Source organism: Psittacula echo (assembly GCF_963264785.1).
Source record: "Psittacula echo genome assembly, chromosome: 10".
Lineage (NCBI taxonomy): Eukaryota > Metazoa > Chordata > Aves > Psittaciformes > Psittacidae > Psittacula > Psittacula echo.
The window spans coordinates 13,577,824-13,589,377 of NC_137741.1; the positions used below are offsets into that span (position 1 = coordinate 13,577,824).

At 37.2% G+C, this 11,554-nt stretch overlaps 1 protein-coding gene across 1 annotated transcript; it reads right to left on the reverse strand.

Annotated features, from left to right (window-relative positions):
- Positions 1-6,028: 6,028 nt before the first annotated feature.
- CFAP161 (cilia and flagella associated protein 161) lies at positions 6,029-11,228 on the reverse strand (the record flags this gene model as incomplete). The annotated part of the gene is made up of 7 exons (XM_080626752.1): positions 6,029-6,218; positions 6,848-6,921; positions 8,266-8,424; positions 9,228-9,312; positions 10,554-10,789; positions 10,961-11,050; positions 11,166-11,228. 7 exons carry the CDS (start codon positions 11,226-11,228, stop codon positions 6,029-6,031), a joined length of 897 nt encoding a protein of 298 aa, XP_080482878.1.
- Positions 11,229-11,554: the final 326 nt, after the last annotated feature.

An 11,554-nucleotide genomic window follows, 5' to 3' on the forward strand; every position in this document is an offset into this window, starting at 1 on the left:
TATACAGTGCCAATTCACTTTTATTCCTATAGATATGTATATTTATATAGCAAAATATGCCTCTCTTCATGGTCAGTTAAATTCACTAGTTATTTGCAAGACTATAATACATCTTGGGTGTTCTGGCTAAACTGATGCTGCCAAAATTGTCAGCAAAAAGACCGGAAAAGCTGATGAACCTTAAACTTTTCCCTAAACAACTGCTCAGTTGTTTCTTCAGGATATAGTAGAGGCAGAAAGCCCAAGCAAGAAGAGTAGTAGGAAACCAGGGAGAAGGATAAAAATTGGTGCCTGATGTGAATTTCACAAACTGCTGTGTTTCATCTTTTAGAGATCCTATAACAATAATCTATGTTAATTAGCATTTTAAGAGTTTTAAGAGCTTTTTCCCATAAAGGAAAGGTAACTCAAACTTTAATTCAGTGCTTTGCTTATTTGCTAGTTTCTTGCTTTCATTTTGTTTAGGGATTTAATGTTTTCATAAATTCTACAGGTAACATTTTGAGAAACAGCTAACTGCCATTTTGAAAGAGATTTTCGTAGTCAGACTAAGATCTTCAAAGGTATGTACAACCTAATTCCTAGCAGTTCCTAATGTGAATAAGCTGCAGAAACAGCTCTTCAGTTTCTCAGGACTGGTGTCACTTTTGCAAATGGGACTTAAGTTGGTTAGGTATTTTTAACTATGACATATAATTAAATAACTAAATATATGTATAAAAGTAAACATTGTCATGTACAATTCTTATTCTCCTCTGTGGGTTTGTCAGACCCACAGGGACAGCATTGTGGCTTGTGGGCTCTTCTCCTAGCAACTCTTATTAATGTCAGAATTACTTGGGCAGCTACAGCTCCGTACCCCACACTAAGAGTTTACTGTTTGCTGCTGGTTTATGTATAGATTTCATATGTCTTTATCTCTGTTTATTTGCACTAGGTCTACATCAATTTCTTGTTATCTTAAAACCACTTTTAATAACCACTTTATGCCATTACTTACTGAACTACTTGCTGTAGTTATTCATATTTGGAAAAAAAGATGAAGATATGGTCCCTGCCCCAAGGAGCCTATAATTAAAACAAGACCAGCATTATAGGAACATATATACTAGTTGGCCTGTAACTGGATGGTCTGTTTAATTTTGTTTTGACGTACTACACGAAGCAGCATTTAACAGATGTTGGGAAATTACGTCTCTGAGCTTCTCATATAAACATACACCAGAGATGCATGTGTATGAATTAATTTCATCACTGAATGAGGGTATTAATGTCATCAGACATTTTTTAATGTTTGTGCCTATTCTACTGCACTGTGAGTCCTCCTTGCCAAAAAATACAGAAACTTCTCGAAAGCTAAGTGCTGTAGCAATGCTTTCTAGTGCTGAACTGATGATTCTCTTCTCTTGGGTAACAGACTGCCTTGTACAAGCCCAGCAATGAGAAAATTAACAAAAGTGTCAATTGTTTCATTACATACCTTTTATAACGGTTTTGACCAAAAAAAATCCCTCCCAAACCAAAATGGGGGTGTTCTTCATAGCAGATTGTACTTCTTATTGTAAGTAATGCTAACCTAGCATGCAAATCATGTAGCTGGCATTATATGGCTGTTCATATCCCTACTGAAATAGCATACATCCAGCAAGGTGACAGATCTTTCCACTCCTCCTCTTATCCAGGAGGAATGTAGTATTGAGAACTAGATTCCCTTTTACAGCTTCCAGGATGAAGTCAAAACTGCATGAAACTGTGGCTTGCCCCTCTCAAAGCTGTATACAGGCAGGTCAGGCAGAGAATGGAGATGACGCCTGAACAAAGCCTCAAATAGAATAGAAGTGTAGCTGACAAAATGACAGAGATTGCCTGATTTCCACTTGTATTCAATGTATTTTGATTTCATATCTGTATTTTTATTTTGTGGCCTCTTAGTTTAGTTTTCATGCATTAAAAAGTCATGTTTCTAAAGCAACAGCTTTGGTTTTAAAAGAACATTTCACCTCCACAATCCCCCTCAAATTACAGCAGACATGCAATGTTAATTTAGGATGAGTGGGCACAGATGTTATCAAAATCACCCTCTTACCTGCCCACTCCACCAAATTTTCCAGTGCTTGGATACTTTCTTCCACTGTTGTGTGGAATTTATTATTGTAATGTTCTCTGTGCTTTTTCTGTTTTGGTGTGTTTTGTTTTTTTTTCTCAGATGTTATATCCAGTTACCAAACCTGCCTATGGCTTCCTCCTCTGATCCATTGTCTGAGCTAAAACAATATTTCATGATAACCACAGAAAAGAAAAACAGCCTCTTAAGGATATTGATGTAATTAGGATGACAGGCCATGGACTTGTGCTGAGTGCTTGAAGAGCACTTTATAATCACAGCAAATCAGTAAGTTTGGGATAGATGGCATGGCACAGGAGAAGTGATGTGATGGGAAATATGATTATTAAAAAGAGAGGGAAGAGGAAAAGCAGATTTAAAACTGGATTTTCATTATCCAGTGTTACCAATGTGAGAGTTAACTAGTTTACTACTCAGCTTTTCTTTGCTGACTCTATGAATTCTCTGTGCCACTTCTTTACTTCAATAATGTGCTGCTAACACATGTCTGCACAGCACAACATGTGCAGATGTAAGTTTTCTCCTTGCCTCAGGCCTCTGAAAAGCTATAGTAGCACAGCAGTTAATCTTAGCTAATGCACCCTGTCTCTCAGCAAGGACTAATTGCTCAGGATCAGCTTCATGCTAACAGCTTAAGAGCTGCCTGGAATGGAGGCAAAGTGAGTTTTCTCCTCCCACAATGTACTTTGTAGAGCTATCCATATTGGGTCTCATTTGGAAAAAGCATTAAAAGGTTTCTTAATATTCGATTTTGTGTTTCATTGGTATATGGCAAAGTGGTTTGCAGACGAGGCAAGCATCACTGCTGTTATCCAAATGGCAATCTGAACTATACTCCAGAACACACTGTGTCTCTAACTGGCAGTTGCAGGATTGTTCAGATTCTGCACTAATATTCAATCACACAATTCTTCGTTTAAATCCTGTGTTAATCAATAAATGCCCACAGTGGTCAAATCAGACAGACTGTGGTGCATTCTACACCTGACTTCTTTTCTAGTTTAATACCTGCAAAATCAAAGCAGAATTTTGTCAATCTGTTGTGAAAATGTGCAGAATTATAATCTCTGTAAATTGGAGTAAGTAATAACAGTGCCTCTATAAAAACGTGCGTTGGTTGTCACATCTGTCTATGTAAAGATACATTCATATCTTTATATAGAAAGTGAAAGAAAAAGCTCCTAAAGGTAATTTCTTCAAATTATGGTTTGGTTACAAATTAATGTTCCAATTAGCTTTAAGAAGCTGACTGTACGCAATACACAATGTTCTACACTCTTCTAGCTCTCTTTGTTGCTTAACTTTATTTTCCAAAATCACCATAAAACATTAATGGCATTTCCTAGCCCAGAATTCAGGCCTGATTTAACTTGGTTGGCTTTTGTGCCTTTATTTCAGGGACTCATTTGGATTTAAACTTTTAGTGGTATTTTACATATGTAGCAATAATTGTGCTATTTAGAAAAATGTGGTGCCATCATGTGGACAATATAAAAACTGTAAAAAACAGTTTTTAAAAGCTAGGTAACAGATGAATAGCTGCATTTGATATCATAAATCAGCTGTATTATAAATATCCATTATATGGTATAAGAAGCTATGCACAAATCTGTGGATTTAAAATTATATTAGGTAAGAAAAACTGATAATGGGATCAAGAGCTGCTGATTCTATTTTCCTTATTTTCCAACAGCTTGGGAAGTTCTTTCCCATGAGCACAGACTGATCAAATCATGCACATAAGTCTCCAAGCCATTTTAATCAGCAGCAGCTTCCATTACCTACTTCTGTATCTATCTATCTGGTTTTCCTCTAAGACTTCACAAAACTTGGTTTTGTACAGCCCACATTGCTTCTGTTCCACTTAAATGCTTGCACAATCACACAACAGCTCCTATCCATGGCCAAGGCACTCTGCCCACACAGCTCTCATTCCTTCATGAATTCACAGAAAACTTTGTTTCAGCCGTGGTTTTGGTTTAAGGCCTCTTCTTGTTTCTTACATTTAACTGAGAGAAAAGAGACTTTGCCAGATTTGAAATAGCTATCCCCAACATCAATAAATGCCCACAACAGTCAAATTAGAAACACTGCAGTGCACTCATGCAGCCAAAGTTTTTCTAGTTTAATACCTACAAAACCAAGCAGAATTATGTTAATCTATTGTGAAAACGTGCAGAATTTTAGTCTCTGTAAATTGGAGTAGTAACAGTGTCTCTATAAAAACATGCATAATTAGTTACATGTCAGGTTTCATATCTTTACATAGAAACTGAAAGAAAAAGTTCCTAAAGATAATTTCTTCAATAATACCCCAACTATAACAGACCTGTGGAGGTTTGCACATGAGAATTGTGATTGAAAACCTGTCTTCTGTGATACACTCCCCTAAAGCAAACCTGCATGTCCTGCTCTGAGACCCTCTATGCCAAGTGCTAGTTAGCCAATCCTGCAGTCTGCTGATTTACTGTATATCAAACAAAGGCAAGAACTTTTAAAGCCTTGTCAGTGGGTTTGAAACAGCCTATCTGGGAATAAAGCTTGGAGACATGTTTGGACCAGTCCCTTCTTTTGTGAAAGTTTAGTGGTTTTGTGTTGGTAACACTTAAAGTTTTACTTGATCTTTATGAATATTGATGACTTTTTGAATCCGTTTTGAGATTTAGAGTAGTATTTTACTCTGAAATTCACTTACTTTGTGCTGAAAGAGCCCGCTTTTGTGGTACAGTAAGAAATGGAATATGTATACATGTGGCTTTACTAAATTGATATAATGGAATGTCATGCATTAAGATTCTCTGTGATGCTGTTTCAGCTTCCATATAAAGACAGGTAACTATGAAGTAATGACATCTGTTTTCCATGTCTTTGCATCTCATGCTGGTTGATTTTCTTGTTTAAAAAAAACATGAGCTCCAGCTGCAATTTACCATTCTTGGGCCATTTTTTTCATGTGGATTCTCCAGTGTCTAATTAGATATGAACACTGACTGCAATCTTTTTCTGACTGGATAAACTTACAGTCTCTCTTATTCTTTTTCTACTTCAGCATATATTTTCATGAGACTTGTTGGGGCTTGATTTTAACAATTTTACCTTGCTGTCAAACTTGGTAGAAGTGATTCTGAATTGAAAAATTCTGTGGGTGGGAGGCAAATGGAAAACGGTGGTGGCTGGAAAAAGCTGACAGAAGTCTCTAGTCTGTATCACTGTGCTCAAGTTCTTGATCAGTTGGCATTTAAATGTTTAGAGTACATGGCCAAACATTAAAAAAAATCAATTTATACACTTTTTAAGTTCATTTCCATAAATTGGAAGCCAATCTTGAGATAGAGACAGCTCATTTATGATTTTTTAATAATTCACAACATTGTGCTAGGCAAAGCGTGGAACAGGCTCAATAACCAACTTTCTTTCAGATGAACTTTAAATGTCGAAGTATACAATGACAGTTCATGAGTTTGATTTTCAGTGTTCTGGAAACTGTACACTCATTTTAAAAAGAGTGACACTGGTTTGGTTTTGGAAGAATTGGTTTAGTACCCTCTGAGTTGGGGGTTGGACTAGATGATTTTTGAGGTCCCTTCCAACCCTTGGGATTCTGTGAAAGCCAGTAATTTAGTGAAAATGTATTAGATTTCCTTGATTTTGACATTTTTTGCCATCAGTGAATGTGAAAATGGGAAAATGAACCCTTCCTGGTTCATGAATTTTTAACATTCTGCGTGATTTGTAAAATTCTGTTAGTTTTTGCCCACTGTATAACCATTATGGGATTGTGTAATATTACTTATGGTAGACTTTAATTTCCATTTTTAAAACAAGCATCTCTAGAATCTGAACAGATCTGAACCGAAGAGTCAGAATCTCACTGACCTCTGTTGGCTGTAGGCTAGGATTTTTTTATTTTGTCTCTTCACAAGACTCATTCTTTCTGATCCGTCCTAGTGGACGGTTGCACCTATCAATCATTGTACTATCCTCATCACTGGGATCTCCTGTAATTATTTCCCAGTAATTCTTATCTTCTTCAGCTTTATGGGTGTCCAGAAAAGTGTGACAAATTACTTCATACTCTCTTCCAAAATAAGACCTGCAAAGTCAAAGAAAAATGGGGATGGGTAGGGGCAATGAATACATGCACAAATTCAGCAAATTTGCATTACCTGTAAATTGTTCAAGGTTTTCTCAATTTTTTTTTGGCTTATTCAGAAATATTACCATCCAATTTTAGATATCAGACCCTTACAAGAAATGCAATAGCCCACTTGGTTTCCTATGAATAATTTAGGAATATGAAGTCAGGAGGAAATGACATTTTTCTAGCTTCAAAGCTAAAGCAGCCCCATCAGTGTGAGACTCTGGTACACCGACTCAGTATGTATAAGCTGGTTAAGTACTCATCACCATTTCTCTCTGACTGAGGAAAACTCTGGCTGTTTAATAGCTGTTTCAGCCTCAAAGTTTCAGACCTTATTTCATCCTCAAAAACCTGATGCAAATACTCAGTCACCTCTTGCTCTGAATTTAATACGAAACAATTGGTATACTCCTTTACAATGCTTAATAAAAATAAAATAAAACAAGAGAAACGAAAATAGGCATTCTGCATTTTTTCCATTTCATCAGCGTGTTCCTAAAGTACCTATCTTGCTTCTTACCATAATTCTTGATGTTGGCACATTGTTATGGACATCCCTGCCAGTTATAAATGATGCTTACCTTGTCCAAAAGTTCCTTGGAACAGCCAAGCTACGATTAGTTTGGCAATGAGTAATAATAATTTTGGAGTTTGCCTGGAAGAGAAAAAACCAAAACCAAGGGAATACACTTGAAAGAAATTTTTATACTGATTTTAACTGTTCTTATTCAAATCAAATGCTTTTATTTACTGTTTAGTGTAAGCTGCATCACTCAAGAGTGCTGTATATTTGTAGTGAGATATTTTACACCCTATCAGTTCTCAACACAACTGGAGTTTTTAAGCCTTCCTTCCTGCTGAGCACTTAAAAACACAACTGGAGTTCTCAACCACTCCCTTCTGCTGGGCACTTAAAAAGTAAAATGTCAAGGAAGTATTAGAGAGTCATTCCAGTGGCCTCTGCCATCAGGGTGATTCTTCTTACAGTTGATATTTGGCATATGAAAGATCCAGATGGTTTGGGGATGCAACCTAGAAGTTGACCTTTCTAATTTACCCATTTGCAAAGTTTTTTATGTGTAACAGAACTGATTTTTAGTCACTTTCTCTTACCAATACTGTGAATAAAGAATGTTGTCTTTGACAGTTACATAATTTTGACTGTATTAGTCAAATATTAGTGAGCTGATTCATGTAAATGAGTCATTGTTCAAGGCTATAGGAGAACAGTTATATTTGTGGTATTTTGCCATACTGCAACAATTCAGGAAGCCCAACAGATATGTAGAACTGAAAAATACTGCATCTGCTTAACTTATTTACAAAAGGTTAAAACCCATATTTAGAAAGGCATCCAATTATCAAAGTGCTTTGAGGGGTTTTTCATACTTTTTAAATTTAATGTGCAGAAGCTCTTAATTAATCAATGCTCCTAATATTGGAAATGGAATTTATTGCTCAGAAGTGCTGAAAAGCAGATTCCAAGTACTGCGTTCTCCCAACTTGATAATGTTGACCTTTAAAAAAATTCTGATGAGAAAAACTGAGCAAATCAGCCTCAAAATAAACACCAGAACCTCACAGTTGTATATGCAGATTCCCTGGTTAAAGAGATCGTTCCTTCCCTCTCCCCCTTCCTGAAATTACAGGTCAGAACTTACATAAAGAAAACATGTGAATGAAACTGAAAAGAGGGTAGATTTGATTAGATATTAGGAAGAAGTTCTTCCCTGTGAGGGTGGTGAGGTGCTGGCACAGGGTGTCCAGAGAAGCTGTGGCTGCCCCATCCCTGGCAGTGTTCAAGGCCAGGTTCGAGGGCGCTTGGAGCAACCTGGTCTAGTGGAAGGTGTTTCTGCCCATGGCAGGGAGTTGGAAATGAGCTTTAAGGTCCCTTCTTACCCAAACCATTTTATGAAAATGCATACAACTTGTTTCTAAGTACTCCATCTACTGTTTCAATTAAATCTTCACAACGTTTTCTACAGTTTTAATTTCTTACAGGAACTGGAAATCCTTCATGTTCAAGACGCAGCTGTGGATCCAAGAAGGCAGCTTGCCAGCGAGTCAAATAGGAAAGCTCATCTGTCAAAAATACTTGCTGAAGGTAAGATTTTTTAGCAAATCTTACAAATGATTTATGGTCACTTGCTAGATACAACTGTAAATAAAAATATATAATAAGGACAGTATAAATATAAAAGAAACAGGTCTGTAATTTAAGAAAATATTTTTCAACTCATGATTTTCTTTTGACTCCTGAAAAATCAGTCTGCCAAGCTAAAGATACACATGAAAACCGTGTAACATAGATCCTCTACTGTTGATAAACTCATTAGGTAGCTATTCTGTATGCAGACTGGTGAATAATAATTTAAAATTGAATGTACATTCCAAAGATTCTCTCTCACCAAAGTGGTTGCTGAGAGGAAAATTTTTTCAAAGTTTATTTTGAGTGCACATGTAACCCATAATGTCTTATTTGCTTCTAACTTGCTGAGGGGAACATGTTAACAATATGAATGATTAATAGAAATCTGCTCCCTCAGAATGGTGGAATATATTATATATGTTACCTCATATACCTGCTATAGATTTGTCTTCACAAGGAATGAAATCTCATTTTAGAATTATTTAAAGTAAAAAATAAAAGTCAAAGTCTCCGTCTAATGATGAATTCCTTCATGATTCACAAGCTAATTTTAATTTTCTTTCTTTCTTTTCATTTTTAAAATCTGCTTAATCCACACATTCTGTCTGACAGCCCCCTTGGCCTGCACACCTGATCTCAGGCAAGTTGCATACACTTTCTAAGTAGGTATTGCTTATCTTGATCTATTTACGATTCTGAATCTGTTCTGCAAAGCTAAGATGCTGAACCACTGTACAGCTTCATATATATAGTAATTAAATGCACACTATCAGTATATGCTACCATTACCATTAGCAGCTTTATTGTCTTACCATTTGGCCAGAAAACCCTCCTGTTGTCCCAAGACCAAAGGCTTGCCCATATTTAATTGGTTCACCCAGTGCACTTCCATCTACACTGTTAAAATCATAAAAAGGAAGAAAGAATTTATTTTAAAAATCAGCTTTACCATTTTTCTAAAAATTCTGCTCTACAGTTAGGTCTTGTTGCAACATTTCGTATGAAATTTACCTTTAAAAATAGGCAAAATATCTTAACTCAAAAGACATTTCATACATGATTTACTGGTTAAAATATTTAATAGGATAGAGACTGTATTGATCACTTTTTATGATATATTCATTAACATACAGGGTGGAAAGATAACAACCAATGAAAAACCAATAGGAATTCAGCACTGAGGCCCCCTTTAAAATATACTTAATACGAGCATCTGAAGAATCACATACTAAAAGCAGAACAGCGTGTGTTTGTGTTTGTATGTAATTTAACAGAAGTTGTTAATAATGTATATAACTGATATTCAGTAATTTGGCTCATTATATCAGCATGCATGCTGGTATATCCCTATTTCCAGAATAATCTCTGCTTTTCACAGAAACATTAAGTGCTAAGCTCACTAAGTATTTCCAGCTACAGCTGATAAACTTTTTAATGAGGGACTCAATAGCATTCAGTCAGCAGCTAAGCAAAAACATTTTGGTTGCAGTTCTAGAAGGCCTAAATTATGCTCTTAGCATCAAAATTATTTCTTGGGTCTAACCCAAAGTGTTTTGCTCAATCAGGATTATATGGGTTAGTTTGTACTGTTACGTGCTATTGTTAAATGCATGCACTCAGGCAGAATTTTCGACTGCTGAGCAGAACCGTGTTCTTCTGTTTCTTCTCCCACAAACAGCTGGAATTAAATATGTCTTTGAGAGAGGGAATATGCTGTTTAGTTAATGGGGTGGTTTTTAGGAAAACACTTTCCAGGTACAGAAAAAGTATTGACACAATTTTTCACTTCAGAGATCTTATTTGCAGAAGAGTGAATAATGATTCTAAGTCAAATTTGGACATGTTTCGTATTCTACAGCTGAAATATGACCACCTTCAAAACAGATGCAGAGTTTATCAAATGATACTGTGAACTCCATTCTGGTTTCACACCATTTCTAAGCTGGTTTAAATTTTCTTGGAATTATTCATATAGGTGGAACAGAATCAATCGTAACGCACAACCCAAGTTAAAGACTCTTAAATAAATTAATCTTCCTCAAATTCATTTGTATATTAGCAAACTTCATTACATATTTCTCAAAACAAGGTACTGAAAGCTAAAGTAGTCATCAAAAACAACAAATAAAGTTCCAAACCTTAAAATACAGAAAGTATTTCTACCAACAGGGGCCACACTCTTGATTGCACTAACTCCATGAAGGGTTTGCAATGGTAGAGGTGAAAATATGGACAGTTCATCCAGATTAACTGCCAAGGTCAGACTGCCACACACGCCACGGGGATTCTCCACCGAGGGTTTGTCGTCAGTATTCAAAAGCATAACTGTGTCTCCAAAATGAACAAATCCATCCTTAGACACTGACAGGTGTATCTAAATAGAAATATATGTAATATTTTACAGAATTATCTGAAGCTAATATCAGAAGTATTTCAGCATTCAAAATATTAATCCATAGCATTCTTAATGCATAAAGAATACTAATAATAGCTACTCCAGTCTGCGTGGAGTTATTGAGGATTGACATAATCTTAAAAAAATTACCTTCCTTAAAAGATTATCTTGAAGTCTGTTTATTCTCTGTGTTAGAAGTTCTCCTCGTTCTCTTTTACGCAGAAAATCCCTCAAGAGGTCCTGGCGGGGGGGGGGGGGGGGTAAACATGTTATCCAGCACTCACAACCTCAGATCTGAGGGGACACCGAGAGGTGAAGAGTCTGGCGAGGGGAGGGGGGCCCGGCTCCACCTCACCTCCCCCAAACACGAGTCCTCGTTCCAGTTGCCGATGAGCACCCCGGGTCTGTAGGTAGCCATGCCGCCCCCTGGGCCGTGCGGCGTCCCCCGTCGTCATGACGATCGCTGTAGCTAGCGATTGGGCCCTGGAGCGGCAGAGCCCGCCAATGAGCGGGACGGAGGGGGCCGGCCCAAGAGCAGCACGGGAGGGGTGGGTGTCCTAGGGGGATCCTCAGGGAAAAGGAAGGCAATAAAATAAATCCATGAATGTTAAAAACAGGCAGGAATGCCGACTGCCCTCCTCGGGCGTGCCTGGCGGGGCTGGGGACACTGCCGACGGCACACGCAGTCCGCAGCAAGTCTCTCCTGCAGTCTGTACACTCCAGAGTATTGACTGTTCCTCTGTA